The sequence below is a fragment of the Coloeus monedula genome (genome assembly GCF_965178545.1).
Source record: "Coloeus monedula genome assembly, chromosome: 7".
NCBI lineage: Eukaryota > Metazoa > Chordata > Aves > Passeriformes > Corvidae > Coloeus > Coloeus monedula.
In genome coordinates, this window is record NC_138787.1 from 18,613,136 (window position 1) to 18,640,742 (window position 27,607).

Sequence of the window (27,607 nt, forward strand, 5' to 3'; positions counted from 1 at the left end):
ATCCTTCAGCATTTGTTCAAGGAATGTTTTTCTGATAAGGGGATTATTTGATATTTTAAGAAATTTAATATCAAGTAAATAATAAAATAATAACTTTTATATCAAGTGGAGATTGCCAAGAACAGAAACTGCAAAGGAGCTTTTTCATATTCTTAAACTTTATTGTTACAGAGCTGTTTTCACAACATTTTTTGTTAGCTTGGATTTTTCTGCATATTAAGAATTGATGACAATATGTTTGTTACCCAAATTGAACATTGTAAGCAGTTTAGAATCTCTGATATTTTAGCCATGTTAACCAGAAGTGGTGATTAAAGAAACTCCATCACCTGTGGATTCACTGTAGATCACTGTCCCCACAGTCTTAGAGGACATTGAGCCACAAAACCAATAATAATTAGGACTCCTAGCCGAGGTGAAAAGCTATTGCCTCATGGAACTATTTTCCAATCCTCCTCCTTCCAGCTGAGCTGGACTAGTGACACTATAAACTGGCAATTAAAAGACTCAAGTTTAAAAATACCTTCAACTTCCCAGGTCCCACAATGGCAAAGGTTAAGTGGATTATGTGGAGATAATTCACTCAGCTCCAGGGGGAGGGTGCTGATTGCCAGGGCTGTTGGTTACCTCCCTCTCCCCTTCTCACTTGCTGTGTCAGCTTTGCCAACCTAAAACAAGAAAAGGACTGGAAAACTTTCCCAAAGGACCCTGCAATTACTAATGGGCACTGACTGGTACTTGCAAATTTTACTTTGATACAGCCTTGAAAGCTAGGCATGGAGGTGGTCCCTACTCCTCAGCTAACATCTTAATGCTATTGACCATTCATGCAAGTCTTCCAGTAAAAACACCCTGCTTCTTCAAGGGAAAAGAAATATGAAAAAGATTGCTGGCCTTACATGAACAGCTACTCTCCCCCATGCTCCAACTGAATTAAAACCACCAATTACACCTCTAGTTGTGTGGCAACACCTACACTGTGTTTCCAATTAACTTTGTAAGTTTTTAATCAGTGACAAATGCATTTTTGTAAATTCAATTTGCCTTTTATTGCAGCACCTATAAAATGTCTTGCAGCATTCCGGAACTTTGTGAAGGTTTTACTTGCTACTGACATAACGCAGCTGTCGGACCTACAACAAAGGCTAAGGTTTATGAGCAGCTTGAATTAGGATGTAGGTTAAGCAATTAAAGTTCAAGGAGGGGGAGGGGGAAATGGTTTCCCAAAATTTGCACTTGCCAATTTAAAAAAGCATAACAAAAACGTGGTGTGCACTAGGATGGGCAAAGCTAAAGCAGCTAAGGAGACCATACTCAACTTTAAGGTTGCTATTTTGAGAGTGTTCCATATGTGAAAAGGTCACCCCGATTTCATTAATAAATCCACACTGCTGTTTGTTTTCTTTTTTAATCAAACTCAAATGCATCCTGTTAAAGGGCTGAGTGATTAGATCATAAATCTGGATGTCCTTGAAGATGATGAAGAAAATGCTTATCTGTAAAACAATCATCATACTGACAGTTCTATCATTTACACATTTTTACATGTGCTGGAAAAATGGTTTAATTTTAAATCATTTGCTTGAATTTTTAGGTAAGAAAAAGAAATCTTGCAGAATTTACAGTTAAAAGAGCAACTAGATTACTTGTGACATATGGAAAGAACCCATTACATCTAATCTTCTGCATCTAAATTCAGGATATTAAAACAATCAACATTTACAATAAACATGAATTAATATTTCATCTTAGTGAAACTCAACTCTCAGTACATTAACTTCTGGTTCCAGTTATATGATAAAATGCTCCTAAATTCAACAACTCTGAAATTAGTCAGTTTTAATGGGGCCTGAGTATAAATTTGCTTTGCTACATTTTATTTGGACTGGTAGAGGCAATCCAAATGAAGCTACCAATTGGTTTTGGTGTATTAATGCATGAAAATCCTTATTCTCTGGGGTCCTGACCAGTACCTATTGTGATAGATTCCTCTTTTTTTTTTTTTTCCTATTTTCTATTTTCCTTGTATCTTGTTTTTTCTGTTTGTTTGCAAAGTACTTATTCAGTATTTCTGGCAGTATATTTTTCTGTTGTAAGCATAATTAGGGTATTGCTGCAACTTCTCCTGTGTGCATTTGGCTCTTACAGCTGATTTGTCACTTTGTCTGAACCCAACTGTGGACATGACTATGGCCAGCACCAGCAGCATATTTTGCTATTGCAGCGCTAGCAGGAAGTTGGGAAATGAATGTCTCTTTGGAACTTTATTAAAACAATGGATGTGAAAAAGAATTCTTGTAGATTTACAAACATTCTTACAAAAGGAATGAGATATGGAGCAATATTTTGAGGTGGGTAAACACATTTTGCAATTTTTTAGCTGACTGCATGACCTGCTTTTACTTTAATGTAAATCCTATCTAGTTTGATTCAATGGAGCCATTTTGATTTCTGGAGACTTGATCCTTAGAGGTAAAAGTTACAAGATAAGTCTGTTTGGCACTGATGCTAGTGCCAAAATGTGGCTCAGTTGAATTTAGCACAGTGCACCTTATCTGGTGACAGTGGAGGTGTTGCATTATTTACTGCATAGAATGTCCAGCCTGCAAAGATTTACGTGTTTTTTTAACTTTGTTCTGTCTGGTTAATTACTTAGAGTCACTGAAGATCCTTATGTGTATAGAGTGAAACATCAATGTGTTTTATTCTCAAAATATTTTTTAAGTTTCTTGCCTAATTGTTTACTAGTTGCAAAGGCACCATAGTAAAAGCTTATTGTACTTACCAAAGGTCGAAGGTTTCTAAATCATATTTTCCCTGCAGATCATAGTGAGCAGAGGGAGTAATAGCATCATTCTAAAATTTGCATAGATGCATTCATAAGCACCTAATTTACTTCACACAATTTTCTTAACTGACATTTATAACCATTATTTTTATTTGTTTTGTTGTAGACCATGCGATCCTTTCCTCATAAACGCAAACACTAACTTAAATTGAGTTCAGCAAGCCAGTTTTGAACTGCATGCAGAGAAGATTAAAAGAAATAGTACGAAATCCTCTCCTGGGAAAGATCAAATGGTTACTGAAATGAAAGCAGCCTAAAACTGTAGGGTTTAGCCCAGAGGGGGGGAGGGGAATTGGGCATTTAGCTATAATTAACACCTTCTACTTACACTCTCCAGTGTTTCAAACGGATTGTTTCTTATTATAGGTAGCTGCTCACAAACCTGAAATCACTTTATTAAAAAAAAAAATAGAATCAGAAAAATATTAGCAACTAGTAAGGCTAAATTCAAGTGTTCACTCTTCAGGCAATGGTTCTGTAATCCTCAGACTTCTATAGTCAGCCATAAAGTCATCCAGCATTAGCTATATATAAAAATACACTATTTCTGTGTGAATATGTGATTGCAGAGAAAAATTACACTTTTTTCTTCTTTCTAAGGAACTTGCACTGAAGTTTTGCTTGGGTGAGCTCTGCATTAGTTTATTTGAAGCTCAAGAATAGCGACTTTATCCAGGATAAACGTCTTGAATATTCTTAATGTTATTTCTTTGATCCTCCTTTATTTCTGCCAGTGTTGCTTAAAAATATCTCAGACAGCTACCTAGTACATTTTAAATGAAGATATTGTAGCTCTTTCTTTTTTCAGTTTGTCTTGATAAATAAAGTGCCCAAAGAAACAGGAAAGCTGGAAAGCTTCTTTACTTGGCTTTCAGAGACCTTGCTCAGTGTTTTTGGTATGTTGCTTGCTGGAATCTCAAATACAACTCATTTTCTCTCCCTTTCTTCTATCATGAATCAATCATTGTCAGGTCATAGCCTGCTGATGATTCAGTCCCTCAGTCTGGTGCCACAAAAGTACTTGTTTTTCCAAAAAATAACTATGTTGCTACCTTGCATCAGCTGATCTTAAAGTAAGATTTTCCGGCTTTCTGAACTTTGATTTACATGTTGCTACTACTACACTCCTTTGACATTTATAAATTCATATCCTGTGTAGGTTCATATCCTGCCCTGGTAATGCTTTGCAGGCTGTTAGCGTTCTTCTTCAACTGGTGGAGATAAATGCAGGTAGTGAATCATAAAAGTAAATTCTGGTTCCCATGTGTATTAAAGAAAATATAATCTGTGTATTCTGAAAAAACAAGACAGTGGAATTTGTTCTGGAATTCTTCCGTAACTGCAGAAGTGCCTCAAAATCATCACCTCTCCTTTTGCCCTCTCCTGCTGAGCTGTACAAGGAACCTGAGAAGTGTGAACAGAGTGCAGATGTGTCCTGCTGAGTTCTCTGTTCACCACTGATCTGCCTCTGCACAACATACCTGGTGATTCTGATAAATGTATGCATAAATTTATGCACATAACCTTGTTATAAGATTAGCAATGTTTTCTCTGTGTGAGGCCAAGACCCCCAATACCAGGAGCTTAGGGGGGATACAGTGGGTAGGGTGATGACAGATAGCACTTATTGATGTCAGCGATCCATAGTAGTGCATACTGAATTATTCTGGCATGTAAGAGGAGATAAGGTGTTTAAGAAAGAAGCTGATAAAGCTAAGATTGTAATAATGGTTCCTTTCTTCTGTGGCTGAAGTCTATGAGATATGTAGGTTTGTTTCCAGTTTTTTTGTTTTGTTCCTAAAGAAAGACTGTATTGACTATAAACTTACTTGAAGTAATTTCTTTTTCTGCAGATAAGGTTAATGCTTTTGAGCTTGCTCTTTCATGCCTAAGGGGTGTAACACATATGGTAAGTAACAATAAAATACTGATCTGACTGTACAACTTTATGTAAGGCATGTGTGACTAAAACCTGAGCAATAAAATCTTCTTTCCTGCTCAGACAGAATTATATATGCCTGTCATATTTTATTGGTTGTTAAATAGCACATACACTTATGGATCATAACCAAAACCAGACAGCCCACAGTATCATTGTGTATTTGTCATCTTCAATGAAAACATTGGAGCAGATTTCTGTATGTTTGGGCAAATTAAACTATAGGAAAGTAAGCAATTATGTTGCTGATGAATATGTATGCACTTAAAGCATGTGGAAACTTTAGCCTTTCAGTACTAGTGGCAAAAAATATTTCTGATTTAGTGATCAATGATGCAGTGATCAGAAAGCAACATTGTAAAGAAATATTTTTTAAAGATAAATTATCACCTTTGCAGATTGCAGACAAAAACAGCTTATGGGTCCAACAACTCAGACCCATTTTAGCTACATTAGTAAATACCATGTAATTAATTAATATCCAGTGACTAGTGCTATATGAAAGAGATACACAGAACTTCAGTTGCTGAATTATTATTAGTATCACTGTTAATAGTGTCACTCATCCTTCTGAGTTCCGAAATTGTTGATTCTTTTCTTACATGGTAGACAATTCTGGGAAATAATAAAAATGACTTTCGAAATTCAAGAGGAATCACATATAGCAAAATTGAAAAAATGGACTGTGTTAAATATACAGTGAAAGCATGCTTTAAATTCCCTTTCAAGGAATCCAATGGCAAAAATTAATTAAAGTGATTTTAATATTAATTATTAATATGAACGCATATAAATTAATAAGATCACATGCTGCAAACCAAACTGCACTGCTGTATTGTAAGTGTGATAAACACAAGAAATGCTACAGTTACACTTGTAATCCGTCCTCTGCCCTTTCTTCAAAGTGGCTAAAATTATATTTCTTTAACAAAATAAAGCCTTGTGACTTTTGTTTAGCCCATATGGCAGGATAGCCCACTGAATAAGCTCTTTGGACACAGTAACACTGACATTTATCAAAGATACTTTTGATCAGGAAAGATACGAAATTTCTTTCTTTGCAGGTATTAAAAAATGTATGGTTAATGCCCTGCCCTCAACCAAATAAGTGACTGGGAGGACCATGCTGATGTGGATTCTGAAGAGTGGTGTGTCATTACTGTAAAGCCTCCCAAGGTAAGAAGATTTAATTTTTTCATATTATTGACACCAATAGCTAAAAGACTCCAGAGTGCCAGTGACATGTCAGGAAACTGAGAGTGGATAAATGAAATTTTGGTGACCAAGTATAATTTACTTATGAAACACTGTGAACATTTCAAATAGCATGTGTCCACCTCCCCCCTGCCAGGCATTCTGACCAGATCCTTAGCAGGTTAGACAGGCTGAGAGTAACCTGCAGTAGTGCTTCCTTAGGCACCATCTCTGACAGCCAGGGCGAGTTGATACCACAGTGAGGGAGAGCCCAGAGCAACTCTGAGATCCCTCACTTCTTTTCCTGCAAGACCACCAGCAAACCCTTGATCTTTTCTCTGCCTGTAATATGAAGTCTCCATAATTACCATTTTCCCCAATATTATTACTGCTTTACATTCATCAGAAATAAGTAATAAACGTCAGGCTGATGATGGTAGATAGGCTTTCAGTTTTAGATGGCTGGTTTTGGGATGAGCTGAACTGACATGATCCTGGGCAGGAACTGGGCTGCTGGGTTTGTCTTGGCTGTGTTTATAAGCACGTCATGTTTGTAGTCAGAGTATCTTCCATTAGAGGTGCTGATAAGGTTGAAGGAAGACAGAACCTTGTCATCTAGTCTACAATAGCATAGGTGTTCATATTTGGTGAAGATGATTACTGAAATGGGTGAAATGTCAGAGAGCCAACTAATGTATTCACTGGCACATTAGGACTCAATTAGGAGTTGTGTAGCAGAGGGTCTCTCTACTGCTTTCCCACAGCAGAAGTGTTCAAACCCAGAGCTTTGGTAATGGACTAGACTGCTTTAAATCCAGTCTTCTCTTAGAAGTTTTTTTAACAGCTGTGAAATTCCTTTTTTTTTTTTTTTTAAGATTGGTTGAATGAAAATGCTAAAATGAGGACTGATTTAAGGATTCTGACACTTTTAAACACTGTCTGAAAGCAAACTACAACAACTGACAATTTTGAAATGCATTCCAACATCTTTCAAAATCTTAGGTCTCAAGTAACTATAGTTTTCGTATTTGAAATGTGTCTTCCCACAGAACTGTGGTTTAAGTTGCAAAATCAGGAACAGAGTTTGCTAAATATCTCTGAAGCATGATTTAGGCTTATGAGATGTGATGGCCATGGTCTGTGTTGTCAGGTCTCTGATCTCTTTCCAAATACCACTCGTATGCCGTATATTTTTCACAAAGCTGTGAATGTGATGCTACTCATTTAATTAAGGGGGTACACAAGAGTTTATTTTGAAGAAAATAGGAATATTTTAACGTATTCAAGGATCAGACATTTTTCTTTGGTTCCTGCTGACAGCACTAGAGGTTTTTCAGGGTGTTTGCAGAGGGAATTTGGCTGATGGAGTGGATTAAACCCCCACGGTTTGTGCAGCTCAGTCACTGCTGCTCCCTCTGCTGGTGATGAAAGATGAAACTACAATCAGCGTCGTGGAGTTATACCTGTTCCAGAATACAAAATAAAATATTCACAGTTTATATGTGTAAATTAGCTAATATCCACAATTTTTGTGTCAAACTGAGCTCTTTTTCATCTGATGTGTTCAGTGTGGCATACCTACTGCAATTTAATGTATTTTCAACCATGTTTCTTTTTATAAAGTGCTGAACTATCTAATGTAAAAAAACCTCGTTTTGAAGCAGCCATTTGATAAAAATCAGGATGCAAGCTAGCATCCAGAATGGATTCTGCCCCAAACTTTGTGAATGTATGGCCAATACCCTGTTGCCAACAGAAATTGTTCAGAAGTACAATAACAGAAACAATAAGCAGCTTACTCAGGAAATGTATGTGCATAGTACTCACATGATTTCCCAGCCAAGACACTCCACACCTCCTACTATATCTGTCTTTAACACCGTGTGTGTGAAAGGTATTCTTATTTTCATAATATGAATATGGTAAAGGGCTAAAGGACTTAATGACAGTAAATTGTTAATTCTTTAAACTAAAATTCTCATCTGAGAAAAATGGATGCAAGGTTGTATTAATTTAAAATTTCATCTGTGTATGCAGCTTTCACTCACTGCTATAGAAGTTGCACATGTGCATCTGGGAGAAGAATCTGAGCCTGACTTTAGTGTTTAGCATACAGCTTGTACCTCCACACTAACAGGAAAGCACATGGCAATGCAAGTGTTGATCATTCAGACACAAGGCGTGTAGATTTCCCACTCATTATTCCCTAAACTGAAAGACAAAAATCCCAACAGCCAGGTGCCTTTAAGTCACAAGAAAATGTGTCTCCCCCCTTTTTATTTTTATGAATAAGGGAGCTTTCAAGGAAATGTAATAGCACAGCTAAAACTAAAGATCCAAGTCTACTTAAGGCACCTCAGCAAAATAGGTTTGTTGGTCTCACATCAGTGCATATTGCAAAAAACATTTCAGTTCAGTTGATAGTCTATTTAAGCTGAGCTTTTTGGACTGAAATAATAGGGAGATCTACATAACTAAATTACTTTCTCCTCAAGAGATATTCTTGTCTGTGAGCTGTCAAGGGTACACTTGGAAGCAGTGACGTGATAATAGGAGTGCTGACTACACATTTGCATGCAGGTACACAAGGAGCAAGGTTTAGATTAGTGATCTGAGCTACCAACATTAAAATACAGTTTTATGACAAATACAGAAAAGCTTTCCAATTACTCGTAATTCTTAAATTGGCTGTCCAGCACAAAAAACCACCACCAGTGGCAGCAACCGCATTTTTGAGAGGACTGCAATGAGAACTACAGTATAGTTCCAGTTTCTTGATTTACTCTCTTATAGGAGTGAGTTACTTTAACCTAATTCCAATGGAAATTTCCATGTGGGTGTCCAAGGCGTCATCCAAGGAAGCACCAAAGTTTCACAATCATGGAAGGATGACATTCAAGAAAAAAACCCTAAAATTAAATTAGGTTAAGTATTTAGTATAATGAACATTACTCCACATGTTTTTCCAGATGAAAATATTTATTCAGGACCACCACCCCCATATCAGTTTTAAAGAAAAATAAAAGGACTGTCAGTTTTCTACACAGTATTTATGAGTGAAATCAAGGACACTCTGGCTCAGTTTGAGTTCTTGTGTAATAGAAAGAAAGTCAAGATACAATGAACATGGTGTTTTCTCTAGTGCACTCTGAACTAAGACACTCCTTTACTGCAATTCCTGCTAGGTAGAGTTTGTATTTTTGTCAGCCCATTAGTTTATCCCACCAGGCAAGAAATTTCCATAGCGCGTCTTAAGCACCAAGAGAAAAAGCTCCCCAAAGCTCTTGATGTCTTATAGCTTTGCATGCTTCAATTAATGTCAATTTTCTGGGTACTTCTAATTTTTTTTTTTTTTTTTTTTTAATAAATAAATATTTATTTATTTATATTCTTATTTATATATTTATTTATATATTTATATTCTCACCACACTGAACAGTCCACTTCATGGTAGGAGACCACCTTATCTCACGTCTCTGGATGTAGGTTATCACGTCTTACAGGGAGGCCGTAAATAACTGCATGAAATTTTCTTCTGTAAAGAAAAAAAATGAAATATTTTTATACTGGAGACAGGATTTTCAAGAGTGTGTAGGGAAATTCCACATTTCAGTGAAAGCTTAATTCCTTGGACTCTCAACCCTTACTGATATAAAATTAGTATTTTACACAATTCTTTAACAGAAAAATGACTCACAAGCAAATTGAAGTTTATGATATGCAGAAATGTGAGTTATTAACAGAGAACCTATTCTAGGTCTGGGAGGTTCAGGATATTTTGCACTCCAAGGATGATGTTTCTGGAGATGAATCCTTAAGGTTGAAAACGTTCCAGCTATAATCCCACTGAGTAATGCTTCCTGAATGAAGTCATGGTATTTCTTCTGGGAATAATTCAGCCCTGGAACTTGGTCATTTTACTATTTTAGATTAGATGCGCCAAATTCTTTAACACACTTTTGCTGTGACTGCTGTTTACTTTTTTCCAAACTCTTAGTGTTTCTTTATCTCAGGCAATTACTAAATGCCTGTTAGGAGTTAAGAAAAATTTTAGGTTTACTCTGTGTCAAGTTATCATGGGAACACAAGGGGAAAATGAGAGAAAAACTCAAGGATGTAGACTCTGTAAAGAAAAAAATAGTTGTATTCAATCAAAAAGGGAAGGCTGGCTCTTTCTACCTCCTGCAGAAAAATTAGCTTGCCTTGGCAGTGCCTCCCACATGCTGCTGGGCAGGGGAAGCCACCACCTGTACCTGCTCCATCGTGACAGGTCTCCCTACACACACCGTGCCCGTCTGTGCTCACACATCCTGTGTGCCATCCTGCACGCTGGCGCCTGCCTGTGTCAGCAGCAGCACTCTTACTGCACACCGGGGAGACTGATTTCTCAAAACGAACCAAAACTTGGCTTCCCCCTAGGGCAGCACGTGGTCCAAATTTAATAATTGCTGTAGAAATCTAGTCATTAAATGCAAGATGATTCTGTTGTGTGACATGCAGTTTAACGACTTCAGCTTTTTCCATGCTGCATGGATACATTTGGTGAAGATTTTAAAACACTAACAGCTTCTGCTAAGCATTAAAAATGCAAAGTGTAGTATAACAGGTGCAAAAGCACTTCTTTAATGTTCTTGTGCTTTCCTCAGGAGTTAGGTGAATACAATATATTCAAAGAGGATAAACTGCCAGTTTAATATACCAGCTAACTTCCACTTAGGAACTCTGAAGCAGTGATACATTATACAGCTACTAAGTTTTCTTTACATTGTTTCTTCTGAGGAAGATGAATTTTCTTTTCTGAAGTTCTCTCAGCTATAATTTGGGTTTCTGTTTCTCAAAAAAAGCCTTCTGCATTAAATCAGATGTAAATGTCCTGTTAAACTCTTATTGTTACCAAAAGATAAAAAGATAGTAGGTAGTATGGAAGATTCTTTTATATTAGACTTGTCAGTCTACTTACACTAGTAGCTAAAATATAATTTTGTATTATCTCCTTTCTCTTGTTTGTGTGTGGTGTTTTGGTTTTGTATTCTACCAGTGTACTCATTTTGTGTGATTCAAAGGATGCCTTACTGATAAACAGAGAAATTAACTACGTGATGCTCTTCAGCAGTTACAGACAGCCAAAGGGGAGGTCCTTCCATGATTTGAAATAGAAAATTGTAATAGAAATAGTGTATTTAGTGTTACTTACTAAGTATGTGTCTTCCCAGACCAATATCAACAGTAACAGAGAGGCCAGCTTGCTTCGTCCTTGCAGCTGTGCCATCAAGTGTACTGCTCTTCCCAGTCTGGTTTGCAGTGATTGAATCACAGGGGGTTTCCACCGTTTCCTATTTGCAGTAAAGTCTATTGGTTTTTAATTTTCAGTTTCAAATTAATTTAACAGTTCCTTCCTTTCACTATAGTACATCACTGAACTTCCAGGGGAAAAAAAAGAGTTAAAAAGAAGGGGGAAAAAAAAGAACTATCAGCAAAAAATGTTTGCATTATAGTCTTCTGTAAACCTGCAGATTCTCTGCAGCTCCAATAATTATTTTGCTGGTATTTCTGATTTTTCAGTTAAACATTCAGTGCTTCCCAGGTTTACTACTCTATCTTTAAAAGTCTCAGAATGTTTTTCCCAAATGGACATTTCTGAAGGATGCTTCTGAACTCAGATGCCCCATACCCATAAAATGAAAAGAATAAAAAATATATTTGATTATTTAGGAAGCACACAATTATCCCAGATCCCCTTTCAAAAGCAAAAGCAAGTGTTAGTCCTAAACAGTTTGTAACTGAAATAAAAACATATGAAGGAAGAGTGTGGAAGGCAAGGAAAGCCAAGCGACTACTACATGCACTTCAGTGAGATTGCCAAGTTAGACTTTGATTTTTCAGTCTGGCTATTTTCTCAAGTATAGATTATCCTTTAAAAGAGATTTCAAAGACTGGCAGCTGAAGACATATAGAAGGAAATTTTCAACATCACAGAGTAGCCACCAATTCCTTGAAATTCAATATTGTAGAAAAGGAGCTCACTAGGATATATAAAAGCTAAAATCTGTTATCCAGGAATAACATTATGATGTCTTATAACCACTCAATGTCTGTGAATACATTAGAATCCAGTTAAAGAAAAATAAATAGCCCATTGTTAAAATTGATGGAGAGTACAGACTAATGGAGAATATTCCTGGATGGCTAATATTTGATTTATTCTTTCCTAATACTGTACAGAAGTATTTTAAAACATATATTCTAATAAATGCAGTAAAGGCACTAACGTACATTGCATTATATGTTCTAATAACATAAATATGTAAACATACATACAGTTTCCTAGTCATCTTGGAGCACACATAAAAATCACTTTCTAAATTAAAATCAAAATCTCTCTCAGGAATTTCACTTTCTTTGGAAACTATTAAGAATACTCATGAGTCACATCCATAGCTTGCTTGTAGCACAGAGCTATAATGTAAAGGAAGTTTCTTTTACTCGGTAGGGATTGATTCTCCCTTGAAACCTGCCTGGATAAAACTGTTCCGACACCACCTGAAGGATCAGTAGAGGATAGCGCTTCAATTACAAGCAAGAACCTGGGCCAAAAAGGAGCTCTTGGTAATTCTCACAGTGCTCATTACCTTTGGCTTTCTGCCTTTACAACTGGCATGTACTGTACCAGGTGTATAAGTGTTCTGCATGGTTGTTGTGTATTCTCCACACTTGACCTCACTTGGCAGAGCTCTGTCTCCTCCTCTGCTGCCTTTCACCTTGGGAAATCATTATGTCATTTACATATTACATTTACATTTATGTAAGGCTGATCCAAGCCACTTCTGAATTACAAGCCTTTAAATGGCATCCTCTTTGCAAAGGTGTGAGTGGCCACACAACGGACAAGGAAACAAAATTCCTTGCACGGAATCCAGATTTCTGAGCTGTGCTTTGCCTTGATTTTTATAGTAAGAATTCCTTAACAGAAGTGGTGCAGCTGAAACAAACACCAGTGATTGCTTTCCAATTCACTCTTTATATGAGCTCATAAAAATGACCTTTGTGTGAATTTGCCAGGGAAAAATGTTCTATCTATAAGCTGTACAGATCTGGAGATGTCGAGAATATAAACTCAACATTCTGGTTTTGCATCTGGCTTATATTAGTCAGTAGTATATGATGTGATAGTGTAGCAGAAGTAAAGAGCGTATGGAGGGATTTGAATGCTCAGTTACCACATCTGTCTCTCTACATTATCATCATTAGCATGTTTAGATGCAATTTATCTCCCTTTCCATTTGGAAGATTCATGTTCCCTCCTATGAACTGGGCATCAGCCCAACCATGATGGGTTGTGTCCACAGGGGAACACCTTCACTTTGATGCCTGCTAGTAACCATCATCAGCCCAGCAAGCTCTGCTTGGCTTGTTTATCTTTGCAATATTTAGCCAACCAAGTAAGGAACCAGTGTATGTTTGTCTGATATGGAAACAGGAGAGGAAATCAGGGTACAGAAAGATAAAGGTATGTCCACTCTTCCACAGCAGACAGATTTTACAACTCTGACATACCAAAAGTAACAAAGCTGGGCTCTCTTTCTAATTAATTGTAAGTAGAGAAGAAGGGTGCTTCTGGGTTTAAGGCCATTGGCTAAGGCACAAGAGATCAAGAGTGAGTCACTAGCAATGGCCACAGTCTGACAGTGGGCGAATCAACCTCTCCATCCCAGAGTTACCAAAGAGCTTGTGTATTTATACTTCACATTCTTTTGTGCAGGGATTGACTTTTACTATGTTTTTGCCAGAATCCAGTACCCTGAGGCTCTGATCTCAGTGAGGTCATCTGGTTATTATCATAATGCAAACCGTCCCATCCACATCTCCGCTCTCAGGCCTAGATCTTACCCAAAAAACCTGCATGTAGAAAGGAACTGAGGAAAAATACCTAGATGGAGGACAGAGAATTTTTCCTTTGGGTCAAAATTTCTATTATGTTAGAACCAAATTGCTTATTGCTAATTGAGGCATAATGAGGAAAATTGGAGCTAGAGCAATTCCCTTTGTCCAACTCCCTGGCATTGATGGCAAAATCAAAAAGCACTAAGTGATCAGAAGGTTCAGAGTACTGTCATAGTGCATAGTGTGTCATATCTTAAAACTTCTGGACATGGTTGTTAAAATATGCTTTCAAGGAAGGTACAAGGATCCCTATTTTCTCAGCCTTCTACTAGGGAGAATAAAGTAGATGGTCTGCACTTCTGCTAAGTCTCATCTTACTGGGATGTGTAAGTGGGTGTGATTCCTGCAGTGTGCGTAGGAGTTATCATGCGAGCTTTAATCTAGAAGCTGGCCTGTGCAGGCTGTGATGACACATCCAGTTGCAGCATACACAGATGTTAGATACAAACGAAATCTAATTTGGATCAGGAGATCTGGGTTCTGTTAGTGACTCTGCCATATATTTCCTGTATTGCTTTAGGCAAGGCATTCAGACCCTGATCCAGTCTCCATTTAATTCCACAGAACCCCTTTCTCTGGCAGTACTCTGAGCTGGATTAGACTCCTAATTTATTACTTTCCCAGGCTCTCCATATTCCTCAGAGGTATAATCTTACCTGCTCACTCCATAGGTGTCTGATATAACTTAAACCATTTGCCTCTGAAGTGATTTGCTACTTAGGCATAGCATGAATATGCAATTGAATTAAATTCTCTATTCAGCAAAAGCCTGAACCCCTAATAAGCTTCAATCAAGTAAACACGTGCTGGAAAATTTCAAGTTCTGTGTCATTAGGTGTCGATACATACTCTAAAAAATTCAAGAAGGTAAATCATTTCATTGGAAGTACTTAGGGGCCTAAGGTGAAGCATACTTCAAAATACCTTGCTCAAGGCCCTATTATCTATCATTAGCTATACACAGGTACTTAAAGTTAAGCAGATGCTTAAGTGTATTGCTCAATTCATCCCTAAAAGCATAATACTCATAGGCTTTCTAGCATAGAAAACACAAACATTTGAGCCTAGAAAATACTGAAAGTAATCTACATGTGATTACGTGAAATGTCACAAATTATTAGTTTAATCTTTTTAATAAATCTAAAGAAACAAAGAAAATTTAAGGTAATGTAGCCCATACTAATTTCCAGGAATCTTACTTACACTATAACTCTTCACTTCTACGTAACACTGAAATCACAATACGGATGTGTATTTTGAAGTAATTGTGTTGGTGGTCCCTTCGTGCTTTCTGAACATCTAACAGTTAGCTAAGCAAACACACATGACTGATTAAAAGAAGAAAGGGAACTATTTTTACAGGGACCATTAAACTTTAACTGCCATCTGGCAGGGAATGATTAGAGAAGATCAAAATTAAGGCAGTCAACACAAATACTGTGTGGATACCTCAGGGAATTAATGTGGATAGAAGACGGTGGACTTGTGGCTCTGTTAAGAGACAGACGGAGAAGGAAGTGGTGAACACATCCTTTATGACTGCTGCCCTAATGGCCACATTCACAGCAACAGAAGCAAAGAAAGAAGAAATCAAAAACACCTGGGAATAATCAGACTCTTGCTGTCATAAAAAAAGAAAGTTAAAGCATTATACAAGAGCCACACCATTCTTGTTCCCCAACAAGCCAGGAAGGAAATTTTTATTGTGGAGGTGTGTTGCAGTTGGCAGGTTATCTACTATCTTTACATAGGCATTTTAAATAGGGTCTGTAATAAATCTTTTAATTAAAAGGCTTTACGGAACACAGACCTGTGGTTGATCTAACTGAACACTGGATGTCACTATTTATACACACTATTAGTCATTTTAGAGGCATTAAAAACACAGTCCAGCCATGAATTGGAGCAATCCAGACATGGCTTTTTTTCAAATCAGCTATCTTTAATTATTGGTGTTCTAGAGATAGCAGTTTCAATGAGCTAAAGCTTCCAAGCTGCCTAGACATGCACCAGTCATTTTTTACAGCTACTCAACTGTGTGCCCCGGCAATGCTGCTGGTAGGTATTCCCTAACAAGAGTACCACGTCTGACTTCATATTTTAGGAAAAAGATTTGAAGTTTGTACAGAGAGATAATGGACTGGCTGTTCACTGCAACGTCTCAGAGCTGAGACTCCAACCAGGCAGCCTTATAACTTTGCTGTTATGGCTGGTAAGAAACAATCAAAATACAACTCACCCAAAAGTGCAACAGCCCTCCCATGAGGCAGCTCCTGGTCTGACTGTGCTGAAGTAGAACCTTCTTTTCACCTCTCCTGAGCTATTGGGTTGGAAAACCCTTGTTCTCTCAAGCATATGCCTTTAAGTTTTTCATTCCATGGCACTAATAACATGCACCTCTTCTGCCACTCTGCTGCCCTTACCGGAGGGACAGATGATTTCTAAGGTATACAATTATTATGAGGGAGCACTTTTAGGAGGCAGGGGAAGATAAGAAAAGCAAAATACCTCTGAGTCCAAGTGGTATGGAAAACAAATCAGTGCTGACAGCCCACAAGGTCAGGTTAGCTGCCAAAAAGACTAAGGACAGAAGACAGGTGAGAGGATGTAAAGATCAGTTACAATTGATACAGTAATCTACTGTGAAATGAGGCTTTTTGTTTCTTGAGCTCAATACAGTATTTTGAAGTTATCAAAAGCATAGGAAAAGCACATTAAGTATCCTTCAAAGCCTATGAAATCTTGTGAACTGTACCCAATTTCATAAACATGCTAAACAATAACAAAATGATCAGAAATGTACATATTACTACTCTGAAATGTACAGTCAGTAGAAATGTTCGGTTATTTTAAACCTTGATTCCCAACAGAATTTTTCAATATATTCATGTGTCTACTTGTCACTCTGCGTCCTTGAAGTGCTAGGACTCTAAAAAACGTTTGAGTCTTCTGTACATTCTTAGATTCAACATTTTTTAGACAGAGGTAAAATACAACTGAAAACAGCCTTCAGTGGTTTTTGCTAGTAAAGAGAACAACTGAAAATACCTTTTCTGATTTGCAAAAATACATTTCTATGCACAGCATGTGAACCGAGGTCCTCCTAGTGCTATTCAGCCAAAATACTATGGGGGTCGAGGGGGTTGCGTTTTTTGGTTTATCTTCCACAGATCCTGGCTGAACGATGGAATATCTAAGAGTCAAAAATGATGACTGGAAACACATGGCTGGAAATTATCTACCCTGAATCTTATTTTATTCCAAACAGTATTTTCTGAGATATATTCTGGGCAAAATATTCTTTTGCTTCACTACAAAGTTCTATTTCAAAATTTGAGCTTAGTGGGCTGTCCAGCTGAGGCTCATGAACAGGTTTTGCTCTTTCCTAAGCTATTTCTAGCTTTTATACAGTACAGTGTAATTCTGCAAACACAAGTAATCTGTTCAGGGGGCAAAACAGGAGTCAAGTGCGACTACAATATACTACTACGATACTAATGTGATAAACATATAAATACAATATATGTATCCTTATACGTACAATATGTATCTTTTATAGAGCATTATATAGACTAATAACTTTAATAAGCAGTATTAGTGTTGTAGTACATATGTGCCATTTTACAATTGGGTGGGGGCAGAATATGCCTTACACACAAATCTGTTGAGAACCTGGAAAGGCAAAAGCTGTGGTGCAAAACACAACGCTCTATCATTTTCTCCTCAGAACAAACTACAGACACAAAGCAGTCAAAAGGCACCTGAAAAAAGCAGCACAGCTCTGCTAAACTCTGCAGTTTGTTGTGCCAGCTTTGATGCAGTAACCTGTTAAGACTGCTCAGAGTATCTAACAGCCTATGGCTCACTCCTGTTAACAAGGTGAAGAGCATTCATTCTCCACACACAGAATTCCAAGCACTGAGCCAAACTGAAAGAGAAATACAGTAGACATTTGTTGATTTTTTTTAATAATACCCACAAGCATCTACAGATGTGATCCCATGTAATGAAGCATGTGGCCTTAAGCTGGAATTATTTGCAAACAGCAGGATCTCCTGGCAAAAGAGATGGCACTTGCTGTGTTATGAAAGCTGTCCCTCTAAAACCATGTTTGGTTAGCACCTATGCCCTGTTGAAATTGGCATCAATAATTCTGAGTGGGAACAATGCCAGCATGACAGATGGGAATGAATACAGGCATGCCAGAGAACCAGGATGTTCATTGAGTCTGAGTATTAGGGACAGAGTCCTTTCCAAGAATTTAGAAATGGCAGGCTGTCCAGAGTTTGTCTACTTTCGGTACGAAACATGAGAATATATGATCTCTTGTGTAACTATGAGCAAAATCAATTATAGTAATTTAAAAATAGCTCATCTGAGCCATGCAAAGCATGACAGTAGGCAGCTGAACTACAGCAACTTTTTCTCTGGATTCAGACTGGCACCGGGTCCTAGAGGGCACAACCGGTGCACTGGAGTCAAAGGATTCCACAGGTTTTCTGCTCAGTGGTTCAGACTGAAAAGCTTTCAGATGATAATGAATATTGTTCATTTATACACTGCCTTTTAGGCTGTGAGCCTAAAGCAATTTGCAGGGGTATGAGAATCTAAGCTCGTAGTTGGGAGGTGTGTCATTTACAATTATGCAGATGAATCTCGCATGTATTAATGGGCTATAGCCCCATCTCCCCTGCAACCAGGGATCATCAACTGGAACTAGAGCCTCTGTGAAGAAGGTGGAGGAAGGCAAAATCCTTCTGCCACAGTCCTGGCAGATACATGTGTACCCCACTTTTGCTCTCTACATGGCACAAACAGCCATAACAGATCAGTTATCCAAAACACTAATTTAATCTCCAAACAAGATTTACTAATTCCTGTGGGGTTTTTTTGAGCACTGAACAGTTACCTTTCCTATTTCTCTTTTTAGATTGTGAACAGCCAAAATGTATTACCTAAAAAGCCTTGTCTAGGATCATTTATATAATTCTGGGAAACAGGAAAAACAACAAATCTAAAAAAAGTTGCTTAGGTATTTCTGTTTAAAAACTAAAACTCTGGTGTTGCAGAGTTCCCTGCACAATTCTCCCTGCACAAAAAGCCAGAAGAGCCCATTAAGAAAACATTCCTCCATTTTGGATTTCTTCAACTTCAGCTATGAAAATCTATGGATGCTTCTCAAAAAAAATGGCTATACTTTGGGCAAAGTCTTGGCTGGCTGTGCTGTGTATTATATGAAAGGTGTTAAAATTGGATTGCCAATGTTGTGTTCTAACCAGGGCAGCCAATAGTGTCAGTTTACAGCTGAACTTTGTTTTCTGTTCAAAAGGTGTTTAGTACTGTTAGTAGGAATATAAAGCATTGCTGAATTTCTCTTCATTTAAGTCCAGTAATATTTTGTAACCTAGAAATCCGCGTGTGTGTTACCCAGTGAACTGACTGACCATTTCAGGTATCAGCTGTTTTTTGCAACACAGCCTTGAGAAATATCATGAGTAAGAAAACTTAGTTAAAGGAGTTCATGTTCTAAGGTAAGAGGTAAGAGGTATATTCATTCTAAAAGTTCTGAATCTTCTGTGCATTTATAAAAATTACTTTGTTTAAACATCAGTGGATTGTCTTATTACAGATTTTACTCAAAAATCAATTTCCAAAAAATACTGGGTAGGTACATAATAATGATATTTAAACACAAGAGCTCACCCTGAATGCGGCAATGCTGACACACACAGTGTAATGGATGTAAAGCATAAATTGAAACGATTCATGAACCTTCCACTTTAAGTTACATTGGTTAATGGTTGCACTCAATAATCTCTGAGAATTTTAAAAATTCTATGATTGTATGAAATACAAATAAAAGTTACATTAAAATTGGGAATCATAATTTTATAGACAAATTATAATTTTTGCTGACATATAAAATTAATTTCAAAAATACAGTATTATCTTCCACCTTGTGACATGCTCGGTTTTACAAAAGGACCGCTGTATTTTTTAATGTTTATACTGTTGTAGAGCATCATAAAAGTAACCAGTAGAACCTGAATGCTAGACAAGAGGACTTGTTATCCAGAGGGAAAGCAGCTCCACCAGTCCTTTCTGGCATCCTTAGAGCCTTGATGTCACTTTCCACCAGAATCCAATAGCTAGGATGAAGATGAGTATGCCTCTCTTCCATGCTGAATTTCTGCTGATGCAGAATGTTTCTCCTCTTGACAACATCCCATTTTGACATATATAGGCTATGGTGTAGCAGATCCTACTTATATAATCATTGTGATATTTAAAGCAGATCTTAAAGACCCAACAATTTCATTATAAGGATTATCATGATTTCCCATTCAAGTTGTGTGAATGTTCTGAAGAGTATTAGCATACGTTCCAAATCTTACCTAGTATGAACATGGTATGATGTTTGTGGTTAACCTCACCCATTTCTAGGACTCAGGTGTTAAAATAATCAATGGTCTGTTGACCAGAATGCTCTACAGCCTAAATTAGCTCTACTTTGTTAATTGCCTCCTGCTCTCCACTGAAAGAAGCCATTGAGACTATAAAAAACCTAATTTATAAAAAAAAAATTGCTTGGGTAAGTGCTCTCAGGGACAAAGATTACTGAAGAAACAGTTTCTCCTTTTCCCTTGTGAAGGAGAAGTTTAGAATTTAGAGAAAAAACTTTATCATCTGTATTCCTATGAAGCATCTCTTATAATCCAGTCCAGTCTGCAATTAAAACAACATTACTTATGTCAAAATTTGGCACCTACTAATAATCCGTAAGGTAAACAGGTATTAAGACAGTGCTACCAAGAGAATTTCTACTTAAAGCAGAGCCATCCAATAATAGCTTTGTTCCTTCTTCCCAGAGCAAAAATGGTTTAAATACTCCGAGTGTATTCATTCTCTTTTATGTATCTTCTTTCCACAAACCATTGCTCCAGTTCTATGAGTCCTGAATGGGAAGATTCAGTCTTGAATGGGAAAATTCAACCACACAGCTGTGAATGGAAGAGGTAGGACTGAAACATGGCCCAGGCTGTGAAAAACACTGAAAACCCCTGACTTTGTAAATCAATATCAATCAATGCCCTGCAAAGTACATCATAAATCTGGATGTTCAAGAGAGCTAACCCTGAGGTAATACCCCTTAAGTTTTAAAATATTTCACAAACATTAGGATAATCTCAGGAGGCCTTTGATCCAATTTCATCCTTTGGGGGTCTTCCAACAATTAAGAGTTATTGGAATATATTGGTTTTCCAGACACATCTCCTCTTCAAAACAGATTTTAAAAGAAAGACTAGTGTGAGTGTGTGACATGTTTTGAGTTAATAATCCTCTGCTGGGAGATAAAATTTAACCTGAAGGAATTGGTTTCGATCTAGCAGGAGAACATTTTATTTAGGCTTTGGACAATGGGATTTCTCTTAAAAAGCCAAGATTCCTCCTTCAGCAAATATAGAACATTCAGATATAGACATTCATCTTTTATAAGCTGTTAATAATAAATGCTGAATTCTGGCAGACCCTCCAGTGCAAAGCACTCAGGACATGCTCATTTATTTAGCCTCGTACAGGATTTTTCTTGTTCAACTGAACCAATATGCAACTGCCATGATTTGTCTGTACCTGGAGGAAAACCAACCCATATCTACCAGGCAGGCATTCCAGTTTATGGATACTGTGCCGAGTTGCCTTATTACCTGCTTTCTGGACAGATACAAGGTTTGATAGTACTCTTTAAGAAGTCACCAGAAAAATGCCATTTGTATGCAACATCCATTCTGCTGATACTCATGCGTGGTAGCATTCAGAGCCCGATCTCTGTAGATACCAATTCATTTCAGGGTTATAAAGCAAAAGTGCATGTCGCTGTAGGACTGATCCATTGCATGGGGAACCTAGGAAATGAGCTGCTTGGCAGCGAGGGTGAAACAGATGTTGCTGTTCTAAAAGTAAGGACAAAAACACTGGGAGAAGCTTTATGGTTCCAGGAGAAGTCTTTAGAAAGCTTGGAAAACTCGGGATGACCTTTTCTCTTTCCTTTCTGGGAAAGAAGAAGGCCATACTGGTGAACCACAGCTAGTGGTCGCTGTTCTTATTGCCCTGACAGAAACCTGGCTCAGCAGCAGGGAGCTGTAAGGCCACAGGAGCTGTGGGAGAGGACTGGAGCGGCTCTTGTACTGCTCAAACATCTGCACTCTGTCTTCCTTGCTAGAGGCAAAATGGGGAGAAAACCTCCTCCGGCATCCTTGGCTGCTCTCCACACGCGTAACTGGTCCTGATGGGGAGAGACAATTGGAAAACTGGGAATCTACTCTCAAAGATTTTCAGAAACGTGGTGAGAAACTAGAAATTACACTGTCTTTAGTGCACTGATGCACTTCCTTGGGGACCTACCAGCAGGCCAGCCATAGGACAGGAAATGGTGTGAGATTAACAAGTCTTTCTTTATGAAGATCTGCTTGAACTAAACTCAGCCTGGCCCCAGAGATCAGTAACTGCTCTTCAAAATCCCCCTGAAAGGAACAGCTGAGTCACATTCAAAATACAGTATCAGCTGCTATTCCTTAAAAGTAACAATAAACTAGTGTTTAATAGTGGTTTTGACACTGTTCACAACAAACAGCTTGTGAATGCATTTTTTGCAAAACATTCTGGGGTGGGAATTATGACAGAAGAGGGCACTTCTTTTGTGAAAGAAGAGGGTTTCCGTTTAATGCAGTTTTGAATCTGTGCAGCTTTGTGCTGTGTATATACAGGAGTGTAATTTCCACTTTCTTCTCCATTCATGAGAGCTGGAGGAAGGTTTGTTTCATGCCTGGAGGTCCAGACCTCCAGTTTCCCAAGGAGAAAGCATGTCTCTAACTGCTGCACTTCCTTCTGTGAGCAACCGAATTTCTTGAGATCTTCTTTGTTGTACTCATCCTCATAAATGGGGTACTCTGTATGTTACTGTACAGCAGCAGGTCACATTTAAGTCATTCCAACAGTACAGCATTCACCTTGGCTTTATGGTTTTATTCATGGTGCTGGAAATACTTGTTCCCACAACAGCATATGGACTGAAATTTTTTTTTGAGTGAAAAGTTCTGCCTAACCATTAAAAGGTTTTGCCATTGATACTTATTTCTTAGTGTTGGTCTATGGAAGAACGACGTGGCAGACAATGCAGATCTGCCCATGCACCTCAGTTCCCAAAAAATGTGTGTAAGCTGTGAAGAGAGAAAAAAAAAAAAAACCAGAAAACCAAAACCACTGGCAACTTATAAGCTGTTTTGCTGGCCTTTACAGACTGAATTTTTACTGCTCTGTTACTAAGACAGATGCACACTGGAACCAAACCAAGCTTGCTGCTGGATTGAGGCAGGGAGCAGAAGGCTGGGAAATTCAAACTGTACTGTTGTTTCTCACCTTCAGACCTACAGCTGAGTACACCTCCCCGGTACCTAATGATCAGAAGACACCACGCTGTAGGTTATAAAAGCAACATTATGGTTAACATTAGTATGAAGCTGTTGAAAGCACCTATTGTCCATGTTTGCTGAGGGGTGTTCAAGCTGCTGATATGGACCATGTCTCAGCTTTGTGGCACCTGCAGTTTAACCAGTGACAGCAATATCAATCGTCCTGTAAGTCTGCAGGAGCCCAGCACCTAAGACCTAAGAGACTGTTCCCATCCCTAAATAGAGCACACACAGCCCCTTACTTGGTCCATTGGAGAGCGTTTGCAGCACACAATTTTAGATTTTTATGGCACAGATTGTATCAAATGAAAATTTAACCTAAATATATATTTTCCAGTGTTTTACTCGAAACCTCGATTTTTCAGCATCTTTACTAGTTGGCGCTAACACTAGTTACAATAGCAAATGACCATTAAAATAATAATCCCGTTAGCAAATGAAAAACATCAAAGCACATGTAAGTGATTAAAGCGGGAATCTCGGGAACACATGCTCAACTCAGTGAAGATAATCCTATTTCGGTTAATCTTGATTAAAAAGGATTTTTTCGTTACTTGGGTGTGAAGCTGCTCATCGTGCAGAAATGACTAATTAAACAGTAGGGGCTTTTTACACAGCAGGGGTCCTCCGACACGCCCCCTTTCCTTGCCGCGACCCGAGCCCCAGGGAGCGGGACGCTGACACGATCCCCGCGGTGGCTCCGCCCCCGGGCGCGCCGCGGCTGCGCGGGAAGGCGGCGCGCGCCGCACGCCCCCCGCCGCTGCCAATGGCGCCGGCACAAAGTGACCTTGGCCGCGCCCCGCCCCTTCCGCCGCCCGGCCCCGCCGCGCCTGCGCACAGCCGGCCCAGCCCGCCCGCCCGTCGGCCCGAGCGCGGCACCGCCACGGTGAGAGCCGCGCCATCCGCGCCCATCGCCGCCCCCGCCCGCCGCACCCTCACCCTCTCTCTCTCTCCGCAGAGACGCTGGATCGTGACCCCCGGGACGCCGCCCGCTAAGATGTTCGCTTGCGCCAAGCTCGCCACCTCGCCCTCCCTGGTGAGTGGGGGTGCGCGGGGGACGCCTGCGCCTCCTCACCGCCTCCGTCCCTGTCGGCGACAGGGTCGGTGGCGGCCGCGAGGCTGCCGCGGGTTGGGCGGACCTCCGAGCCCCGCGGCAGCGCCCTGGGACGAGCCCGTACCGAGCGCTGCCCAGCCGAGAGCGAAGGGGTGGGGGTCGGGCAGACTGCGGCAGCGCCGCGTTCTCCTTCCCGCCTCCTTGGCGCGGCCGGGGCCCTGTGCCAAGGTGAGGGGCCTTCGCACACGGGCGGCGGAGGAGAGGGAGGTCAGCGCAGCCAACAGCTCCTGGGCCTACTGCGCTCTGTGCCTCGCTGTAGGTCAAACTCCAGCCTGTTGCTTGTCCTGTGCAAGGCCGGGATTTTTTGCCCCTGCAAAGATGAGAGATTGTCCTGCATGAAAATGCCCTCTCTGGCCTGCAAAAGGTCTCATTTTGCATGGTGCAGGCCCAGGTTTCCCCTGCAGGAAGAGCTTTGTGCAAGAGCCGATATGACCTTAGACTGCTGGGAGCCCAAGGACACATGCAGGCCGCTTGTGAAAAAGGATTCATTCATTTGTGCCTTGCTAAATTCAAAAGTCTAGGTTACATCTGTGCGTTTAACAACTTTGAAATTAATTTTGATGACTTTTATTTATTAATTTCAAAACGTGTTTCACTGCCTACTGGTCGGTTGGGCTTTTTTGTCGCTGTTTTGCTCTATTTTCTGTCAGCATAATGCATGTGTATGTTCACTGAAGGATGCGGCTGTTTACAATAATATCTCCTGAGAACAGTGCTGTCAGATCGCATGGCAGTGCTTGCTTCTGTATCGTTTATTGTATATCCAGCTGTACAGAGATTTCTGTCTTTCAAGGAAGATAAATGGCTTAGTAGCTTATAGTCTTATTCACTTACTATTGTATGGAATAGCTATGATAAAGTGTTTCTTTTTTTATAGTTTTTTTCCTTCTCTTACAGATCCGTGCTGGATCAAGAGTCTTGTACAGACCAATTTCGGCATCTGTGTTGTCTAGGCCAGAGGTCAAGAATGGAGAGGTACCTTATAAACAAAATTCTGTATCTTCCTAAATTACCTGGTGAGCCTAAATGTCCTCAACTTAGAGTTCACTTGTACTAACTCAAATACCTATAGTGTGAAACTTGGTTTAAGTCGAACACCTGATAATACTCATTGCTGTCTTGCTGTTTTCCCTGAGAAGTCTTTTACATATAAAGTTGGTGCTTTCAGGTGGAACAGGTAACATTCTGAAGTTTATGACTCTTACAGTCTGATCACTCTGAAGAATAACTAGACATTGGATCTAATACAGCTTTTAAAACTGCATAATAACACTATCACCTGGTCTTTTGTCTGAATATAATGCTTTTTCATGTTTTGTTTTCTTAGGGCAACTCAACAGTTAACGGGGCCCAAAATACTGTCTCCCGACTAGCACTTAGAGAATTCCAGACTAGTGCTATCAGCAGGGACATTGACACTGCTGCCAAATTTATTGGTGCTGGTGCAGCCACAGTAGGTGTGGCTGGTTCTGGTGCTGGTATTGGAACAGTCTTCGGTAGTCTAATCATTGGTTATGCCAGGTAATCAATCTCTCTCTTTAAAAACTCTTGAATTGTATGCAGATGTATCTTAAGACAGCTGAGCTGTAGAAAGGATGATGGCACAGTAATAAGTCCTGTTAATGATTACTGTTACTGACAAACATGGCTGAAGAGAATTGTATGAAACTGTACCATATTCATCAGGATGGCTCTGTTGTTAAAATCAGAACTTTCTACACTTCCTGGAGGAGAGCCATGAAAGAAATTGCATCAGTAGACTTGGTCAGTCTTATGGTCATGGAAGTCCAGTGTTTGAGCATTTGGTTCCAGAACTGAACTAAAAATCCAGACTGGATCTTTTCTGTGTAAGGGGGAAAATCCTAAAGAAAAACAGTGTGGGAACTCGTAGTAAGGAATGAGAGTCTGTATGCTTTAGTCTTCGTAGTCAGAATTGTTGCTTAGAAATAGAGGCCTGATTTGCTTTTCTAACACATTCAGCTTTGCATCTCAGAATACGCAGTTACTTCAGCAAATGAGTTATTCCTTCTCGAAATCTGAAGGGGGCAAGGCTGAGGATTTTGTAGTAGGGATGAACTTTCAGATAATTTTACAACATTCCTGTAATAGAAGTAGTTCACGTGGCATCATGAAAGAGCAGAACTTACACAGGCATAGAAAAGGTTTCCTGTTCTTGACTACTTTTCCAACCAGTTAAGTCTTACTTCTTAATAAGGATTTTTAAGCCCTTCTGAAGACGAGGAAGTTCGCTTTCCACCTGAAGAAACAAGTGTTTTCACTACAAAATTCATATATTGAGTTTTGAATTTGGCATGAACGTGACAATAAGAGGTTGTAGAACATTGCTTCATAGTTTTATGTTGGACATTTTCTCCTCTCACTTCTTGAAGGTATAGTCATTGCATTTTTGCAACAAACTGCTGCATATTTCTTTGTTTGTTTGTCCTGCACTTACATGGTTTCAGTTCCTGTATTTGTCTTGAGAGCTGCTTAAAACACGATATGCATAGAATTCCTTGGAGTATAGTTCTCATATCACAGATGTGAAATAAACTTCTGAAGCATAGTGCTGATAGTTTCTGCATGGGAGGATGGAGGCAAGTCAAATTCAAAAGTTACATTAGTATAGTCACAAAAACTGTGCACATTTGGAAAACTGTTACACCATCTGCATAACCTGAATCTAGTCTTAGTTGCCAACTAGTTTTATCTTGAGTGAAAGCCTTGCAAAAGAACTGCTTGGATGTATTGGATTTTCCTGTTACAGAATCTGTGGCAAGGAAGTGTGAGGTTAAACTGTATGAAAAACATCTAATTGTAAGGATAAAAAGGTCTTACACCTTCTCTTTCTTTTAGAAATCCTTCTCTGAAGCAGCAGCTGTTCTCATATGCTATCCTGGGATTCGCCCTGTCTGAAGCTATGGGTCTCTTCTGTCTGATGGTTGCTTTCTTGATCCTGTTTGCCATGTGAATGGAGATCTGCCTGTAATATTGGCATTGGAATGTAACTGCATTTTATGGGACTCCCAAAATGTTGGTGTCATGGAAATTGATGCTATTTCCAAAGTCATTTCATTAAAGATAACAACTTTAACTGTCAA

The 27,607-nt window shown here is 39.1% G+C and overlaps 2 protein-coding genes across 2 annotated transcripts; one reads left to right on the plus strand and one right to left on the minus strand.

Annotated features, from left to right (window-relative positions):
* Nucleotides 1-299: 299 nt before the first annotated feature.
* Nucleotides 300-25,351, minus strand: LOC309574792 (uncharacterized protein). Its single transcript, XM_082284666.1, has 4 exons — nucleotides 24,332-25,351; nucleotides 16,431-16,502; nucleotides 9,409-9,516; nucleotides 300-7,444 (listed from the first exon to the last, which is right to left on the minus strand). The coding sequence occupies exons 1-3, from the start codon at nucleotides 24,993-24,995 to the stop codon at nucleotides 9,479-9,481; spliced, it is 774 nt and encodes a 257-aa protein (XP_082140792.1). The 5' UTR covers nucleotides 24,996-25,351; the 3' UTR covers nucleotides 300-7,444; nucleotides 9,409-9,478.
* On the plus strand, nucleotides 24,197-27,607 carry ATP5MC3 (ATP synthase membrane subunit c locus 3). The gene is made up of 5 exons (XM_082284667.1): nucleotides 24,197-24,278; nucleotides 24,351-24,428; nucleotides 25,404-25,481; nucleotides 25,834-26,027; nucleotides 27,363-27,607. The coding sequence occupies exons 2-5, from the start codon at nucleotides 24,390-24,392 to the stop codon at nucleotides 27,475-27,477; spliced, it is 426 nt and encodes a 141-aa protein (XP_082140793.1). The 5' UTR covers nucleotides 24,197-24,278; nucleotides 24,351-24,389; the 3' UTR covers nucleotides 27,478-27,607.

Excerpts from the sequence above, each read along its gene's own strand:
- LOC309574792 (XM_082284666.1), bottom strand. The coding sequence starts at position 24,995 with ATGAATCCTTTTTCACAAGCGGCCTGCATGTGTCCTTGGGCTCCCAGC. Across the intron at positions 16,503-24,331 it reads TCTGCGGAGAGAGAGAGAGG|TCTTTTTGGCAGCTAACCTG; the intron begins GTGAGGGTGCGG and ends TTCTGTCCTTAG. Across the intron at positions 9,517-16,430 it reads CATACCACTTGGACTCAGAG|AAGAAAATTTCATGCAGTTA; the intron begins GTATTTTGCTTT and ends TTTTCTTTACAG.
- ATP5MC3 (XM_082284667.1), top strand. The coding sequence starts at position 24,390 with ATGTTCGCTTGCGCCAAGCTCGCCACCTCGCCCTCCCTG. Across the intron at positions 24,429-25,403 it reads TCGCCACCTCGCCCTCCCTG|ATCCGTGCTGGATCAAGAGT; the intron begins GTGAGTGGGGGT and ends CTTCTCTTACAG. Across the intron at positions 26,028-27,362 it reads CTAATCATTGGTTATGCCAG|AAATCCTTCTCTGAAGCAGC; the intron begins GTAATCAATCTC and ends TCTTTCTTTTAG.